Source organism: Choloepus didactylus, chromosome 14 (assembly GCF_015220235.1).
Source record: "Choloepus didactylus isolate mChoDid1 chromosome 14, mChoDid1.pri, whole genome shotgun sequence".
Taxonomy (NCBI): domain Eukaryota; kingdom Metazoa; phylum Chordata; class Mammalia; order Pilosa; family Megalonychidae; genus Choloepus; species Choloepus didactylus.
Genome location: NC_051320.1, coordinates 55,549,235 through 55,568,576, shown reverse-complemented (window position 1 = coordinate 55,568,576; position 19,342 = coordinate 55,549,235). Strand labels below are relative to the sequence as shown.

The 19,342-nt window shown below is 45.9% G+C and overlaps 1 protein-coding gene across 7 annotated transcripts in view; it reads right to left on the bottom strand.

Annotated features, from left to right (window-relative positions):
• The window catches only part of VPS13B (vacuolar protein sorting 13 homolog B), a 1,017,676-nt gene that overhangs the window by 3,616 nt on the left and 994,718 nt on the right, over positions 1–19,342 (bottom strand). For 6 of the 7 annotated variants that reach the window (XM_037803400.1, XM_037803396.1, XM_037803398.1 and 3 more), the window contains 6 exons: positions 18,466–19,271; positions 13,968–14,144; positions 11,750–11,920; positions 5,104–5,280; positions 2,903–3,005; positions 2,103–2,352 (listed from right to left, as the gene is read on the bottom strand). In XM_037803400.1, the coding sequence (XP_037659328.1) occupies positions 2,103–2,352; positions 2,903–3,005; positions 5,104–5,280; positions 11,750–11,920; positions 13,968–14,144; positions 18,466–19,271 (1,684 nt within the window). Of the gene's footprint in view, positions 1–2,102; positions 2,353–2,902; positions 3,006–5,103; positions 5,281–11,749; positions 11,921–13,967; positions 14,145–18,465; positions 19,272–19,342 lie in introns of those variants that run through there. The other variant, XM_037803402.1, reaches the window with a different exon arrangement.

Below are 19,342 nucleotides of genomic sequence, written 5' to 3'. Positions count from 1 at the left end.
AATACCCACTGCATTCCCCTACCCCTACCCCCCGCCTCTCGCTTTCAAAATACATTGGATTATGGCATTCAAGGGTTACTCTCACACAGAAAATACAACAAACCCACAGCGTTCAGTTCTGCAATTGGATTGTCTTCTGGGTGGGTGGGGGAGGTTAGGGTTATGGACACAGGATTAAGGGGGAATTATTTTTTGTTTCTTGTGAGGAGTTGAGAGAGAGCTTGAAGTGGAATAGATACAGAGAAAACAGAATTTGGAGGCTGAAGGCACATTAGTATCCAGTCTTTCTGTCCAGTGCCAGGTGCTGCTGAGTATACACATACACAAATGCCTGTCTAATAACTACCCTGCTCTCGGTCATCTTTCCTGTAATCCCAAACCTCTTTCATCCCGAGACACCAATGGAAAACCGATGTTGAGTATGGTGTCCTGAGCTTCAGTGCTGCTAAGCTATAGTCCTACAGTCTCAGCTGGCCTTGGCAACTTGCAGGGGTGGTGATTCCCGCTATCATCTCAATCCTTAGAGAAACAAATCTGTTCCTCTCCAGCTATGATAATCCCCCACAGTACCCTTCTCAAACAAAAACAAAAGCGAGAAGGATTGCAGTTAAAGACAGTAGGGACAGTTTACAGTTTAACAGCAAAAGATGAATCTCCAGTTCCAATAGTTTGAGATCTGAACTATTTCCCAAGCAGCTAAGGAATAACGATGGTCACAGATATTCCTTAGTGCCTTGGAGGTTTCTTGTTGAGGACTAAGGACTTGAAGATAATGATACTATCCCCTGCCAAATCCTGTAGCCAGATCATGCTGCTTTATTGTCAACTGGATCAGAAGATTCTGGCATATCTAATAAAGTCAGCTTGGACAACTGACCTCTGTTTATCCCCAGAAAGTCATCAACTTGAAGCAGCAATGTAGTCCTGATGCCAAGCTCCGGCTTAAAGCCTGACTGATTATGATCCAAGAAACGAGAGAAATCTCAGAGTTGTTGTGGTTGGCTAACTTCCATCTTCTCAGATAATTTTACCCAAACAGTGGTGTGAGGGAGACATAGGCTCCCATACCGGGAAAAAGATAATGAAAGAAGGAATTGGGCAGAACTTGCTGGAGACAGTTTTGCTGTCCTTTGCTGGAGCCACTCTGACCCCAGGTTAGGACCAGCAGACTCCAGCTTGCCACTGATTCCACGTCTTATAGTGTGGAAAAAGATATCTGTTTCTTAAGTCAGCTCTTAGGCCCTGTGGATTAGGTAATGAGCAAGGAAGTAGGAGTGGAGAGCGGCTTTCCAGGGGATGCACCTGCACACCTCAAGCTGGGCTGCAGGAAACTGGAGTCACTATAGTCAGTGTTCACCTCTGCCCCTGAGCACACAAGTCTGCCCCACCTGAGCATCCATTTCTACATCAATGTACGTATGACCAGGAACCACACCCGGCACATCTCAGGAGCTGTGGGACCAAGGGGCTGCCCCAAGAGTCTAAGCAACATCCCCAGGATGAACCCTGTGGTAGCTTTTCCCATGGGAAAGAGAATGGAGAGCTGTAGAGAGAACAGTGAGATCTATTCACAAGATTTTAACCCCTGAAGTCTCAGGGGTTGGGAACAGGAGGAAGGATGGGGGTGAGTTAAACTGTATGATTTGTGAGCTTGCAAAGGTCTGGCCTATTGCCCATGCCTTGTTTCACTCATAGCACCTCTCATTTCTTCAATGTTCCTCTGCTGAACCCCCAAATCTGTAGCCACTCAGAGTGCTTTGTAGAGAGTTTGGATGTCCAGACTAGGAGGCCTGCTTTGTGAAGTAGTTGCCTGGAATTGCTGCCCAGATCCTGGCCCCTTCCTATAGCCACCTGCTCTCATTTTGGAGCTCCATTGTCCACTCCGGTTCCCCAGCCCCAGGACAACCAAGCCACATCAGCCTTGTTCCACTCACATGGAGGCTTTCCGACACCCTGGCCTCCCACACTCCTTCCTCGATCTGGTGGCTGTCCTGGTCTCCAGCAGCCACTCCAGGGGCTGTGGGCTCATAAATGCCCTGTACCAGCAATTGGCCCGCATCTCACCCCTGCCAGCCCTGGTCACCGTGTTTTCTGAAATGTACCTCCACATCACAGGCCACTCTTGGCTGCTTGAGCTGCACGATGAGAAGGTTGTTTTGCTTGCTGTCCTGTGCACAGTCAATCTCTGTGACGGGGAAGGCCTGCTGCTGTGTGTCCTCACTGACACTCACCACGAAGAGCACTTCTGAGGTCAGCAGCAAGCACCCTGCATGCTCCTGCCCTGAGCCCCTCACCAGCACCACGTCCAGGGCCATGTGGACTTCTGGTCTGCCCAGAGACTGAAGCATTTTCCTGTTTAAAAGGAGAAAAGTGATATGTGAAGTCAGCTTCAAAAAGTACTTATCAGTACTCAGGATTTGTACCAAGGGTTGGGACATTTCCACACAAAGCTCCTCAAGGGCAAAGGGCCCTCCAGAATCTGATTATTAATTTTACCTTGAAATGTAAATTTTACTTTACTTCTCAAACTGATTCTGGTCAACAGAGCCTGGCTTCTCCTGGGGACAAAGATTTCCCTTGGCTCTGGTTGATGCCTTTATATCCCATTGTAATTCGAACCCTGGTTCCATAGACAATCTCAGGCCTTTTGTAGGCCTGGGTTTCTCTGCCGTGTACATGCTCCCCCTGAGTGGAAAGCATGGAGCCGAGTTCTGCAGCCGGCCTAAATCTGGGAACAGCCTTTTTCTGGCTTTCTAGTGTGCCCTTATGCTACCTGACATGCCACAAACGGCCACTTGTCTTGGGCTCCCCTAAAAGCACAACCCATTCACTTCAGAGCAAGCCAGTACCTATTAACAAACTGTGTGGATATAAAGTGGGGCAAGAGTCTAAATAATTTTACCAGACATATTTGACATGGCTATTTGGAGCCTGGTCAGCATGTAGATCACTTGGCTGATAGCGCTGTTTGGGAAGCTGAGAAAGTCCAGCTCCGTGTAAAATACCTGTGACAAGAGAAGGGAGTTTTACTAGTGGTTTTCTGGAAAACAGTTCTGTGATATAATGATGTCATCTGCTTAGAGCCATCTATAAAATATTACAGATCTAAAATGATGTCACATGTTTAGAAGCAAGTGTATAGATAATCATTAAACATTACAATGCTCTTAACCCTGGTGATCTTATGTTAGCTACAAACTAAAAAATGAATGCGCTACAGTCCAAGCATAGACTAGCGATTAGAGGGAGCACAATGCTCCAGAGAGTAATCAGTCCTGAACAATATCTTGCACGCTATTTATGATTCATGTGTAAAAAATAACTTCCTTGCTTAATATTAAAATACTTCCATATCTGTTCTCTAGCTGATCAAATAATTTTAAAAAATCACACAGATAGAGACACACAAAGGACACAGTTTGCCTAGATAGAATATTTAAATGTTAAGTGACTTAATCCAGCCGTTGAACATGAATCCATACGTGTTTGTGAGCCCTCTCGGGGTCTCTGGTTTATGACATGCTCTCCCTGGTGCCAGCATCAAATGAGGGCACCCAGCAGCAGCCACACAGGCCCCAAAAAGAGACTCTCCAGAGCCAAAGATGGTACAGCACGTGTGCTTTCTGAGGGCTTGTAAATGTTTATAAATGAGGCACAGTCATTAGACTAAGAGTTAGTGGTTTGTAAAACCTTCAGTGCAGTAATAAAAGTTTTACAAGAATGATGGAAACCAAAAAGGCCATGTGAAGCTCTGTTCTGAGATGCTCTTACATAAGGAAGAATTCCTCAGCCCTGGGAAACACACGGTGAGGGACAATAGCAGTTTCCAAACCAAAAGAATTTATGAAGTATAAGTTTACTTTACCTCACTGGAGTCTATATCAAAAGGAATACTGTTCTTATTAATGTGTATGCATTTGATAAACAAGATTTTAACTTTTTCCATTTCTAAGTTACAGCAAGTCTGTCAGTTTCCCTGTGAGTGAAAATGTCATTCAGAGGAGGAGAGAGAGACATGAAGAGGCGCTGGGGCGGGGAAAAGGGGAGAGGAGCACATGTTCATGTCTGTGTGGTCTCTAAAAGATCCTCTCCGGATGGCTGCCTGAAGTACGGACATTCTTCTCCTGCTCCCTTCCTCTCAGACACTGTTATTTTATGCCCTGATCTGGCTGCCTCTTGTCAGATCTACTGAGGTGCAGGATGACGTATCCCACAGACTTTATGGCCAGATGCAGACAAGCAGAGTGCTCACAGGTCTGGCAAAAAGGAGAACCCTTCTTTAGTTCATGATTCTAGCTAAACAGTCTGCTTCATGACCAAAACGTTGAAACTAATTTTAGGTAAAAAGGTAACGATTATAGCCCCATGTTTATTAAAAGTTCTTTAACATGCTCTGCCAAGAATGTAGAAAATAAGCACAGGAGAAGGTGCTTTCTTGCCTACAAACCCAAGTGTGCACATGCCTACACAGGGGAGAGTTGCTGGGCACCACCCCAAGGGCCCTTAAGCCCAAGTTCCCCACAGCTGTCTGCTTGGGAAAAGGGGTTTGTCTGCAGATCGCCTGCTTCTGCTGCCACGGGCCAGAAGACTGCCTGGCTGCAAGCAGCAGGATGGAGTCTGCAGGTGAGAAAGGCATCCCAAACCCAAACGTGTGCGTACGTGTGCGTGCACACACTCCAAACACACACTCACTGTAATATAAAGGGATCTTCTTGCCTTATGACCTATGCTTCCTTCCAGTTTTCTCACAGGAAAAAGTAGTAATTCTTTTCTCTAGTGCAACACATTCTCTATACTGCCCTCAACCTCTAACTGGTTACTTTCCATTCAAGTCTGTTTATTAAATGTACTGTAAACAGATACTACACCACATATATACTGAAATTACTAATTGATTTTCTGGTTTTACAATTTATTTTATTTTATTATTAATACAACTGTAAATAAACAAAAGGAGGTGAGAAAGATAGCTACTATTTATCTATCTTATTTTTTACTACTTGGCCACATGAAGGTCTAGATTATCTTAGAGAACCCTTGGATTTAACAATGCAAATTCAACAGGAGTGTCTGAGTTGGCCTAACAGGTTCCCCCCACCTTACCGTAGCCAGTCTGCGACACAAGCTCAGCTGCTCCTCCTACGGGCTTTGTGAACACCCCCATGATTCCTTTTCCCACCCCGGAGAGAACACCCTTGGCCTTGTGTCCTGCTGAAGCCTGGGCCTCAGATGTTTTCTGGAAGTTCTGCATCGGCTGATCGACTATACCAGCAATTGCACCTGAAACAACAAAAGCTCCCAGTAAGGACTTAAAATCCTCAGAAAATGAAAACCTTCAATCTGGAACACATGTTATTTGTATTGAAAATGAAAGTCTATCCTCATTATAAAGTTCTTTACTATACATTTACTTACCAATTATCTAAGCACACTGTGGGCTAAGTTAGACATCTATTATCTTCATCAAAACACATTTTTCAGACCACAGGATCTGTGAAGTTTAGTTCAGAATTTAATAACATGTCAGACTTTTCCGAAGTGTCAACCCCAGAAGTTAGGCAACATGGTTTAGGGAGGAGAGCTAACAATTCCTTAAGAGGAAAGAGATCCTGCTCAGCCTAATCAATCTTCATGGAATCAGGAAGAGAGCACCCCCTTTCTGTGTCCCTACTTTTTAATAAGAGGAATTGTTGATTATGGTAATTATTATTTCTAATACAGCTAACATATTTTCAGAGCCAGGGACTGGTCTAAGAGCGTTGCCTGTATGAGATCATTTGATACTCAAAATTCTAGGAAATAGGCATAGTTTTTAATCCTCATTTTCTAGATAAGGACTCTGAAGCACAGAGAAGTTAAGGAGTTTCTCCCAAGGTCACACAGCTGTTAAGCAGAAGAGCCAGAATTTAGACCTAGGGAGCTTAATCAGAGCCTGCTTTCTTAACCACCCAGCTATTCACTTTTTCTGTTTATGAAACTCCGTAGAGAAGGAGTTCCTTCCCTTTGTCAATCTTCAAAAACCTTCTCTCACTTCAACTGAAGACTTCAAAATACCTACAAAGCTCCATGGTTACTCCCTTGTGCCATAAGTGTTTCACCACTGGGTAACCATTATACTAAGCTTTATAAATGACAGGAATCCCTCAGCCTCTTGTGGACAGGTCCCTCCTTGTTCCTCTACTCTGAGGGGCCAATGATGAGATCTAGTAAAAGGCCTCACCAGTCTGATTTTTTTCATGATGAAGAAGTTTCCCTAACTCAATAAAAGATAAAATTTTTATTACATTTCTTGACAGAATTCTGTTTTAAACTCAAACCTGCTAGGATTAATGAAATGCACAATCCTTCTGGTAGAAATTTTAGTATATGTCAAATCCCATTACTCCAAATGTGAGTAATTCAAAGTCTCTTGGGAAAGCAGAGATTTCCAAGTCTCAGTTAATGACTTGCTAGTTTCAAGTAATATTCCATTGAACAAAATCCCAGTAAAACAAAAGGCCAGCTCCTTCAGGTCAATTGTAAAGGGAATGTTTTTCCATACAGATTCCATTCCTCCAGGTTTTGACGGAGTCATTTACATTGACATATTGACAGATTAATCATGACCTCAGGCTACAGGTCTGTTACCCAGTGCAGACCAAAGCTCACAGCTGGCCCGGGCCACCCTGGCTATCAGGCTGAAGAGTCACTATCTCGGGAGGCTGACACCCAGTTCTGGCAATAGGGCTGGGGAGCTTGCCTCACTTTTTCAGAGTCCGAGAAATCTGATGCTCTGCTCTCTATGTATAAGATCAGGAGTCAGGGGGCTGGGGAGTATCAATGAAACCAGTGACACTGGAGGGCAGCGGCCCATCATCACTGCAAGGGACAGGCGGTAACCCTGGGGTCTTCAAATCATTTCATAGCAGATAGTTCAAAGCAAATGCATCAAGTCAAAGAATACAGCATTTGTGATTTCATTATCTAATTTCTTTAAAGGGTCCCCAGGCTTAATAGTAAGAAAACAGATGGGGTAAGTAATCACAAATTCACCAATAAATTAAATTATTGCCTGTATTTCTAGTAGAAAGGTCTTTTCTCAAGTGCAGCTTTCCATTAAGACTATTAAAATTGAGTTGGGAGGGGTGGTTACTTCATTTAGAGTCTCCCGTTTCCCTTTAATATACCAGGCCTAGCCTGAACAGGGAACTCGGAGCCTTGTCCAGCCATGATTATCTGCAAAGGGCTCTGACTTCTAAATGCTTAAATACAAACAGGTATCCACAGTGAAACTCCCCTTTGATCTTCTGCTTTCTCAGCCACTGGCCACAGTGAAGGCTCCAGTTACTGTGGCTTTGATAAACTGTTTGGGCCGCCAGGAAAGGGGAAAGCCTGAACCCATGACAAGGTGTTAGATTCTAAGACTTTGAGAAGGAGCTGCCAGATCACATGCACTGGGCTCACACCAGGCCCTCCAGGGGGCAGGCAGTCCCTTCATGTCACACACACCAGCGCCCCCCTGGTCACCAGGTGCTGGGCGTCTCCCCCTTTGTGCTAATGACCTGGAGAGCAGGGAGGACACCAGAGACCAGCGGCGATTTCATGGTCTCTTCAACCCTGCTATGAGAGGCAGTTTCTCTTAGGCCTTTAGAAGGTTCTCGTATGAAGTATAACCCAGCTAAATCTTACAGCTGGTAAACTATGTACTGTCATAGACTCAAACTTTGCTTTAAGCTTTTAAGTGGTGGAAATTGATCCCAAAACTTGTCTGTTGGCACCAGGCTCACGGGTGGGCAGCCAGGTGGAGATGGCTGTGATGTGATGAAATGGGGTGGGGAAGGAGGAGTGAGTCTCGGAGGTGAGCTTTTGATGGATTCTGTGGGCTGAGAAAAGCAGAATTTAGGGAGGCACTTCCTTTTGTACCCTTAAATCGTAGGAGGAGGGCCTCATTTCTTTGTGAAGCAAGGAAAGGAAAGGACCCTCCTTTACCTCTTCTATGACTTACTCCTCAGTCTCAGACAATAAACAATTTTCTGCCCTCTGATCTATGAAAGCTCCTGAACTGTGTCTGTGTTGGTGCCACACAAACCGCACTTTGTCAACCTTTGCAGAGAAGGCTGTAATTTTACTTTGGGCACATTTTTGTCACAATAGCAGAGGCACAGGCCAAAGCTGGGACCCCATGCTACAGCTCACCACTCCAGAGACAAAGGAGACCCAGGATATTAGGCATTCCAGCGTAAGGCTGTTTTGACCTGAAATGGTTAGCAAACTGAAGAAGAAGCACATGGTCTCAGTTATTCCCTAATTCCCCAATCACCACAAATAAGTCTGCTAATGGCAGATAATGGTAGCAGAGGAACTACTACTCTTAAGTGCCGTCTCTTGGGAGGCACAACTCTACAGTCTAGGACACTGGTGGGGAAACTGAGGGAAACTACTTGAATTGCCTGGTGGAGAAGACTGTTTTGTTGGAACTCCAACTGGAATACCTAAGCGAAGCTGGGAAGATACAGAGAGTTGTGACTTCAGGGAAACCTAGTGATACTTCATAAATCAGACAGCAGACCCCAAGAGGAATGGGTCACAAGGCAATTTCTGGCATCCAGCCTTGGTATTCTTGAGAGAGAAGCCATGTCTGGGAGGGAAAGTGGGGTATAACCGTGACATGGAGCTCTACTTCCTCTCTTAGCTCAGGCTCCAGGGTGCAGTAGAAAGTGTGGGTGTTTGGGGAACAGATTTGGTAAACGTGGGCAAGGCTGGTGCCAGTTGTGCAGGCTAAATGGAGTTTTTCCAAAAGTGATTGCTTTGGGAAAACTGTGGTGCAGCTCATCCAAAAGCCTCAGCACCTCTCAGCAGCATCTTTCTGCCAGCCGATACCTGCCCTCCCTGACCTGCGGTGATGTGGCTGGGCATGGCAGCTAAATCCTTTGATTTTCAAGTGCCTCAGAACACTACAGTGTTCCAATGAGGGAGAAGCAAAGATAGGAAGGCACACCAGACCCATAAACTTTGGGGGAAATACGTTCTTCCTACACTGAAACTTTAATTATTTGGTTTCCCCACACCCTGACTTCCCAGGCCTGGAGTCCTCCAGGGATGGGTGACATGCAGAAGGGCCCAGAGCTAGTTATCACTTGTCATGTGTTGGAGGTTGGACCTGGGCAAGTGGCTTAACCTCTTCCATGCCTCAAGGGTGAAAAACAAATAGGTGACAGATGTGAAAGTGCTTTGCCAACTGTGAACCACTCTTAAACACAGTTTTATTTGCTGGGTCCTTAATGTTTCTATCTTATAAAGGAAAAAACTGAGCAACTAGAATTTCCATTTCTCTACATGGGTTTCGAACTATTGCACGATAAGAGCTCTTAACTTCAATTAGGTACTTAATTGCACATGACAATTTTAAACACCATTTCTGGGGACGGATTGAATGGTGACAAATCTATAACTTTCAGGGAGACGGTACTTGGTTTGGTCCTACCCTCCCTCTCTTCTTCCTTGAGATAACCCAAAGATGATGTGAGATACAGACAGGTACTTGAACTCGTAGAGAAAGAAAGCTGATTTGGGCCATACTTGAGATGCCTGCTGTGAATGAAAAACTCTGAGGAGTCCAGAAATGGAGAAGCTGCCAGGGTGGGTACTGGACTAGTAATGAAGTTCCTGTGGGTCTAGGGTCAGGCCCAGTGGTTTGCAGGTCCAATTAGTATACACAGAAAAGGGATTGACTTCACCCCCAGAACTCAAAAGATTTTTGTAAATTACCAGAGAGGCAGAAAGACTCCAAGAGCCCACTTCATTTTCTATGGACAGACTAAATGATTCCCTTGCATGGGTGAGGGCATACACAACACAATGATGATAGCAAACAGCAAAGCTTTATGGCTTTCTACGGTCAATAGGAGCAATACCCGCAGGGATGGCATGGTAAAGGAGACACTTGGTTCCTCACCTAACTGATTTCCAACAGCAGGCACAACTGTATACAGTAGAAACTAGGTAGTGGATGTGGACTGCTCTGGGTGGAAAGAGACTAGAACCAAGGGCCAGAGGGAGTCAGGGCGTAGACAGACATGTGCCCACCTGCCCACGCCTCCTCTTTCTGATCACCTGTAAGCTCCAAGAGCCTGGATGGATGGAAGGGAGCTCTCATGTCCAGAGCAGAGGGTGATCGAGCCTGTAAGGTTCCACAGTCCCAAAACAGTGACCTTGAGGCCCCCAAGATAAACTCATTGTCACTTCCTCTGGTCACAGCATCTTAATCCATTGAACCAAAACTAAAGCAAAAATGCTCCTGCCATTGCTCAATTGTCTCTTTTTGCTGGGATGCGCTTGGAAACCAGGCACCTCTCACAGTTGCCTTGCTCCCCTCGTATGGCTGCTGCTTCCCAAACACTGACTTTCTGCCTGACATAAGATTGGCCATCATTTCTAATAACAGTACTGCCAGCCCCATTTTATAAATGAGAAACCCAGGTTCAGAGAAAATAAGAACTTGCCCAAGGTCACTAAGAAAGGTCTTGGCCACCCAAACCTGGAGGCTGCTGGCTCCTGAGGGATGTGATCCACCCACCAATCGCTGTCTTCCCCAGGGTGGTCACCGTTGCCTTTAGGGTTACTGAGCCAGAGGCGAGTGCTCTTTTACCCAGCATTTTCAGCCCGGATCATAAGCATCACAATTTCTAGGCATTACCAAATGACAGTGGCCCACACCACTGAATGTTATTACTTAAATGATTTCCAGTAACTTAACCTGAAGTTGTAACATTTTACTACTTCCTCCCAGAACCTCAGCTGGGCTGCGGTTGCAAGTTGAGGAGTGAGTTGTATATAGAACTGAAGATTGGAGACCGGACAAATCCTTTCAAGCTCATCTCTTCTAACCTTTGCTCTCCGCTGCTTTTGGTCACTTTGATCTCTGCGAGATGCATACTCCTCCTTCAGATGCACGGAAGGCTTGTTGCCAAGCAATACAGTTTAAATTGCTTTGCAAACAAATAAACTAGAAATATCCTTGAAAATCCTGCTCTGCAAAATTTCAACTCTGAAACTTCCTTTTTATAGATTTTTTCCAAAGCAACATTTTCAAAGATTTGTAATATTTCAAAATAGCCATAGCAATCTTCACCTCTAAATATACTATCTGGCTGCTTGACAAACAATAAATTCCTGTAAGTCATGCTGATCTGGCACTCTTTAAAAAATAAAAGGAAAAAGAAGGCTCCTTACTGAAGTTTATATGACATTTGCACATTGCTCTAGTGCTTCTCCAACAAGAGCAAGCATCTGCAATATGTATGGCAGTGAAGAAGCAGCCAAGGAGCAAGTGCGTCACAAGGTTTGTCTATTACTTTAAAAAGCAAACAGCCACATGCTGCAGCCCTTGTGCAGACACCACTATGCTGGGGGGCCTCTTAGGGAATTATTCTTTCCTTTGGAGACAGGTCCAAGACACATTTCACACTAGAGGCAAAGGAAGGCCACACATATGAGTTTAGGCCAGTGAGCCTCTGACCGTGCAGCTCCTGGGACGGCCCCTTGGAGAGCGTCAGAACGGCTCTGGGAAATGGGGCCCTGTTTCCAGAGCCCTGTTTCCAGAGCCTCATTGGCTGTAGGAACCAGAGCAAGTGTCTTATTCTCTCTGAATCTCAGCTTTGTGAGCAGAAAGGATCCCCAGGGAGAACCCGAAGACACGTCCTGAGAGATGCTGCATCCTAGAGGCAGAGAGCAGACCGACAGGGGCCCACGAGTCCTGGCAGCCCCTTACCTAGCAGGCTGATGCCCAGCCGGGACAGGCCCTGGCGGAGCCCTTCGCCCAGGCTCTCCGGGAGCTGCCGCCGCCACTCTTCCTGCCGGTTGTAGTGCTCCTCGTCCAGCGAGAGCCGATCCATGTTCCGGGCCAGGCTCGTGGCCAGGTTGGTGATTGACGTGAGGGTACCTGAGGGCAAAAAAACATGTAGGTTGGCCTCCTTGTCACACAGCACACACAAGAGGGGTGGTCCCTAGAGGGCTGCAGGGGGGGAGGTGGGAGGTGGGGGGAACAGGCAACCAGGAGCACGGTGTCCTTCCTGGACATATCCAGATGGTGGGCAATGGCGACTTCCTCTTGGACAGCTGGAAGCAGCCATAAGGCCATGAGGTGGTGGTGGACACTGGCCTGTGAAGGAAAGGGCGCTCTTCAAAAGTGGTAGTATAAGAAACTCTGTTACCAGGAAAATGCCTAGAGTCTCACAGGAAACTATCATGCACTATCACTTAGTCGTCAAGGCTTGGTCACAACAGTCCTTGTTGAAGGTTAAAACTTGTCTGCTCTGATCTTAAAGGTTAGGCTTCTGTTGCTGAATTTTTGATAGATTATAATTCAATCTATAATGATAGATCCCATCTTAGGAATAAAACTTTTCCCTCCTCATTACTTCAGTCATAATAAAGAAAGACAGTAAACAGTAGTATATTTGGCATTCTGAGGAACTAATTATTGCACCACAGAGAAAACACATGCAATTTTGATATTCAGGGTGTTAACTGAAGAAGGTGAGGACAGTACAGGGAGTAAATCACTTGGAAGCCAGGATTCTGTCTAGTTTTCCTAAGAATAGCTATTTCAGCATGTTGTTCAGAAAAGTCATAATTCTGTCTGGCAAGTCTGCATACATCTTAATGAACAAAACTAAAAGTCATCCATGGACACATCTTGAAGCTAAGGAACTAACTCATCTGTTACTGGACATCTAATTTCAAGAAGAAATGGAAGATGTCATTTTCACAACTGCATCTTGACCAGTATTTAAACAGAAGAAAAACAACACACCCCCACCACACACACACACACACAGACACACACACACACACACCCCATACCCACAAACCAAACAGAGCTTTCTAAGAGGAGAGAACAAGTGCAAAAAACATTCAGTGAGTCAGTATGCTAAAGTTCCTGCAGAGTTCTGTTAAAATTAGCAGGTGTTTGTTGTCCTGTTTTAAAATAAAAACAACGGAACCAAAGGGATTCAAGTGTCAAACGTGCTGAGAACCCCGCCCTGGGGCTCACTCCCACGCTCAGCCCCCGGGCCTCCCTGGGTGATGGGGGGCTGAGGGGAGCAGTCCTCTGCACTGTCCGTGGAATTTGTTTTTATTGCTCTTGCTGTTCTCTTGACAACCCCCCACCCACAGCCCCCCCTTTATGGATCATGGATTCTCATATTCCAAGCTTGAGTCTTCTCTTGAGGCCTCTTGGAGCCGTCCACTCGGAGTGGAATTGCTACACTGTCCACAGCAAAGGCCTCTGGTGGGTGGGTGGGGGGAAGCCCATCGGCCTGTTTTCCCTGCCTCCTGCTAGGAAGAAAAGTAACTCAGAAGGCCCTGGTTAGTTCACAAGTCACTGCCGACCTGACCGAAATATCATCAGGCAAACACACGGCCATGGCATTCTCCTCCTTGGGGGAAGCCTGGGTCTCTGGCTGCAGCAGAGCGGCCTGGCCTCTGAGCCCGGTGGTCGACCTGAGCCACAAGATGGCGCTGTTTACGTAGTGCGCTGGAGAAGAGTTGGCTGTTCTACCTGCAAATCTGCTTTCATGTCAAAATGTATCCATATACTTCCAAAAGTTATGACAACTGTATCTACATTAAAAAAAAAAGATGAGGCAATACAGTGTAGGATTTCTGATGCTTAGCAGAAGTCATGAACACCTTTAATATTTCTGTATTTATCACATGGAATAACAGTTGAGCCAATCCTTGTTTTCCCAGTGGGAAGTCTAAAATTCTGAAGTTTCTGAAACATTTTCACACACTACAGGCAAGCAGTGATCTGTTTAAAACATAAGCCATTAGAAATGAGCTTGGTTACAAATCCAACATTTCACTGCAAGCTAACATGCCAAAGCTAGAGGCAATCTGAATGCATTTAAAACTAACACGTTCTTTAAAAAATAACAGGAAAGGGATGAAAATAAGGCATTACTACAAGGAACCAAAAGAGGTACCTTTGGAAATGTGCTTTACAAATGATGTTGTCCCTCTGGAAACGCCACTCACAAAGGCTCCGGGGCCTCGGGTCAGCCCCTCGTACGGAAGCCTGAAGAAGTCGGCGATGCCGTTGCCTATGCTTCTCACCAAGCTTGCCGGGCTGCCAAGGATTTCCAGAGACCCAACCACCCATCCTGTAATGGACCAAAGGGAACGGGTTACTGAAATCTTCAACACAGCACTCTCAACATTTGTGTAAAAGTGACCCAATTTCCCTGAATTGACAATGTAATAAGCTTCTTTGGAGCAAAATATGGGAAATAACTCATTCACTGTGAATTCATAAATGGCAAATGTTCATACTTTATAAATCAAAGTGATCCTTTTGGCAGCCTCACAAATAGTTTTAATATGACTTCCTTGCCTGAGCCTCCCGTATTCCTGCTAAAAGAGGTCCACAAGCAGGGAGGATACATGCCCCCAGCAGCCCGAGGTAGGGCAGCCTCTTGGTCGGCAGTTTTTGCCTGCTGTGAAGGAGTTAGCCCGACAGCCTACAAGGGAGCGGCGGAGGCACTGGGAGCACCAGGACGAGGAGGAGATGCCCAGAGGGAGGAGGCCAGATGCTAAATGGGGTGTTGCAAAGCGGATGCAAACTTCTGACAAAGACAGACGAGTTATTTTTAATCTTTCCCAATCCTACCAAGCTGACTGCTTCCCTTTGGAGCAGAGCTAGAGCCAGACAAATGTCTCCCCTTCAACCCGAGCTTCAGTTGCGTAAACATCGGTGACATGGACATACTGATTAGGTGAGCGAGAGGGGAGTGTTCCCTGCAAAATGTCCCAGGAGGGCAACTTTGGATCTGATTTCCTATTTAAGCTTGGGCTTGCCAGGAGCTGGCCTGCCTGGTGGCCTGACTGCTGTGCCTGTGGCCTCGTGGGAACGTGGCTGTGGTGTGGAGCCCGGTAGAGGCTCCCTTTCCCCTTCTTCCCCAGGGTGGGGATTTGGGGCTCTTGGTCAGAGGACTGGAGGTGCAGGCAAGAGCCAAAGGCCAAGGGCCAATGAGAGGAGGATTACAGAAAGGCAGCTCCAACTTGCCCTGGGCTGAGAGCCCACTACCAGGGAGGCCATGGGTACAGGACCCATGTGGGGGTGATCCCTCCCTCACTGGCAGGTTCTTGAGGGACAGTCGTGACAGAGATCCTCAGATGAGTCACCTCCAAGAGGATTTGGAAGGTGTGAGTGGAAGAGCCAAGCCAGGATCCTGAAGGGTTCTTAGGCCTAGCCCAGGTAGAAAGGGACAGTTTTACATTTTGCAGTTGCCTCACTTCTCTGCAACATTAGGCGGATAACATTAGAGATTAGTTCAAAGAAAGGAATAATGTCCAGAAGATGAAGATTATAAATGGGGAAGCCCTATGGGTGCCAAGCATTCAACTCATTTAATTCTCACAATGACTATGCAAGAGAAGTATTATGTGTCTTAAACACACGTTAGCCAATAACTAGTGAGCCCCTGTGTTGGGTGACCGATAGTGCCAGGGACAGAATACAGGTAAATCTGACAAGGTGTTACCCTATCTTTATGGTCTCACAGGCAGGCAGGAAGAGGGAGAAACTGAGGCTCAGAAATTAAGCCAACTGCTGGCTAGAGGGGTCAGCTGGGTTTCCAACCCAGGTGAACTAGATTCCACAGCCTCCCCCTTCTTTCTGTGACCCCAGGCTGCAAAGACCAGGCAGGACATCTGTGGGAGGCTGTGTCATAGTCTTCCTTGGAGCTGCCTCTTTGGAGGTGAAGAAACAGAGCAGATTCTCTTTAGCTAGAATGGTATGTTGTAAGGTCCTACCTGGAGGCAGAAACTTGGTTGGGAAACATCTTAATTCTCCTTTTTGCCCAAGATTCCAAATATAGATCAAGAAAAGAGAGTAGCTGCTCCCCAGCGAAAGCTGCGCTATACTGGGCCCATTCTGGTCATGCAGTGGGGAAAGAGTGGGTAAAAGTCGTCCAGCCTGGCCACCTTCTCTCACCCAGCTGCTGGGGGGCCCTGCCCAGATCTTAAGGGCCACATGAAAGGTAGGGTTGGGATCGCCTACATTTACGGCCACTTATGGCCACTTATGCCTGAAGCCACTGCCTGACAGAAGGGCTGTGTGAGAACCGGCGCCTTTTCTCTGTAGCATCTGAGCCAACCAAAAAAGGGCAGAAAGTATCCAAGGGCATTCATTCTTTAATTATTTTCCCCCAAAAGGGCATATACTTTTTGCTTTCTCATTTGGGAATTTGGTTGAAAAAGGGAGTCTGGCTTCCCCTCAAATTGAGATGTGGGGGCAGAGAAGGACCTCAGGAAATTATCAAGCCCACATTCCTTCCTTCAAATAGGGTTAGTCATTCATTTCTAATCACTAAAACCTCTTCAAGAAGGTGACTCTGCAAACCTCCCTGGAAATGAGGTCAGGGTATTTTTGACCATCAGAGCCAGGAACCTTCTAATCAAGTTCAGTGGGGAAATTCTGACCCACATGAGATGAGATAGCAAATAGTTCAATCCCAAGCTGGCACTTCCCCTTCATCAACCTGCTCACGCTTTTTCCTTAAGACTTTTCTACCAGGGGCCAGTGGTCACCTCCTGCCATCTCTCCAATTCCCATGCCTTCAAATCACTGATTTCCTCCAGATATTCTTCGAATTGTCAGAGAGTTTTAGTGACAGAGTTTCCAACGGCTCTAAAAATTTGGCCCTCTATGTTAGAATTTCTTGTCTCAGTTTATAATGGGGTTGGGACAGCAGTTTGGAGGATTTTTAGGTGGATTACAAAAAATCCAAACAGAATGTTCTTGTGAAAGCTCATTAAAAACAAAAAAACAAAACACAGAGAGCTCATTTTTAGCACACAGGCTGCAGAGACACGGTTATGTGGTACCACAAGCTGGGGAGCCTTTGCCAGCTCATTGCATGGATGGTGCTCCCCACACCTTGGCATTTATTTGCTGGCCTGATGGGAGGATTATTCCTTCCGAGGACTCAGATCAGAGCTCAGCAATCCACATTCCTGCTCCTCCTGTTAAAAGCAAAAATTTCCTGAAAGGATAAGTTTCTGGAATTGCTTATAAATGTATCTGTCTATTAAATTTGAAATGTTAACTGCTTATTTTTAAATGATTTCTTAGCAAAAGGGAAATGTTTTCTTTATTGTTTTGCAAGCTATCAAAACAACAGGTCTGACAGAGCCCTTCCCCGATCTTGTCATTCCCAGTTTAACAGCTCTGGACAGCCCTATTAGCTCTATGAATTTTCATTATGGAGAAAATGGAATCCCAACAATATGGCAATAACATGGGCCACTTACTGCCACAACATTAATCTTATATGGGAATGTCTCCACCAAGTACGATGTTACAAAGAGGTTAGCACAAAAGTTCTCTCCTTTGTTGCTTTCTGAAAGTAAGATTTCCACATTCTCTACTAGAAAGGGCTGACAAGGCCAACTTTGGATGGTTCCCATGCTTGAATTCTTGGGAACATGAGGAGCCAGATTATCAAACTAAAAGGGCTTTAGAGTGAACTTGGGTCAGGAATGTGTGCTTTGATGCTGATTACTGTAAAGTATTCTGAGACCACACGGACCCCGATGCTCAACTTTTAGCTCACAATGCTCCCCAAACTCCCCTTTGTACTCATGTTCCTGCAGACCTTTCTGGACAGACTGAAAAGAGAAACCTTGCTTTCCACTGTGGCGTCCTGGAGGAGCTCTGGCCCTTGGCCTGCAGGAGACCATTTGCCTGGCACCAGCGGGTGAGAGGAGCTAGGGCTAGTCTTTCTTTTTGGGCTCAGGTCTGTGGAGAGGTTGAGACAGAAGTCTTCTCTCTGCAAATCTGTCTAGATAGGCGGTGCAGCACTGGACAAGTAGAGGGCTCTCCACTGCATCTTACTAGCTCACAAAATCCTTCACATTTTTTACCTACAGTTACTCATGGACTGGTAATGAGGAAAACTGACAACCCTAGAAAACGTGATTTCTTTTAGGCCCAAGTGCTAAAGGCTGGACTAGACTCCCTGGCTGTACCAGTGTGCTGATATAGGGCTTGGACTTGGAAGGTGGTAAAAAAAAGTGTTTGCTAAATTGAAGTAAAATTCTAAGTTATAGAACTAATGTAACAGCTTCTATTGCTTGAGTGCTTACTAAGTGCCAATCAAAATGCAGGGTACTTTACAAACTTTCATCTAATTCTCTTGAAATCCCAAAGTCCATTTTATAAAGGAGGAAACTGAGACTCAGAGAGGTCTATAAAACTTGCTATAAAACTTGCCCAAAGCCTTCCAGCTAGCAGTGGGAGAGTCTAGATTTACATCCAGTTCTTTAGACAGAACCGCAAAGTCCATGTCCTTTACTTCTCCCCATACTGCTCCCTCGTGTCTTGAAGGAGGTAACGCACAACCCAAAGCATTTCATCTTTGCCCAGGCTCCAGCTCATCCCAGTTAGGGTCAGGCCACAGACTCTCAGTTTGGCATCCTCACCTGCTCTGAAAAGTGCCCCAGCGGCATAGTGCATGGCCAGGGCATGGATGAGCTGCCGGGCAGTGGTAAAGATGGGTCCTCTCTCAAACACTGAGAAGGAGAGAGGAGTGTGGTCGGACGCTATGTACAGCTTGAGGGAAGCATGGATACTGATGAGGAGACTCACTGGCTGTATCACGAGTTTCCGTAACTTCACAGGATTCACCAGGGCCCTGGCGTGCTGTATGACCTGCAAGGGCAACACCTGTTGACCACTGGAGAGCATCATGGAGTGACAAGCCAGCTTGCTCTTAGGAAGGTAGGTATCAAACAATGTTTTGATGTAGTATACAAATGTGTCTTCCACATACAACCTGGCAGGCTTCAATTCAAAACTGAACTCATTAATATCAAATACGAAGCTCTTGCTCTCAGTTAGGGTGATGCATAGTTTGATAAAACAATTTTCCTTGTATTTTTCCAAATCTTTGTTGGATACAAGGAGACTGTGCACTTTGGAACACTGAGTAGGTTCTGCTTTTTCTCCCTGGCAGACCAAGACAGCAAAATGGAAATTGGACTTGCTATAAAGCTGGTTGTCCAGCTGCAGGTCCCCGCAGTAGACCTCCACGCAGTAAAGCTGGAAGAGTGCTGCTGGGATCTCTTCCCCAGGGAGGTGGCCAGCCCTTGGGGCCATCTGGAGAAAAACATTGTCTAGGGTGAGTCTCAGAAGCTCAGACGATGCTCTGTGGTGGGTGAGGTCATCAAACACTGCCAAGCTCAACTGAGTGATGGACATTTTAAATGTAACAATCTTCTCCAGAGTTCTAGAGGAGAAAAGGAAAAGAATATTATTCTCTCCTCTGCTTTTCTTTCCTTTTTTAAAAAATAATGACAG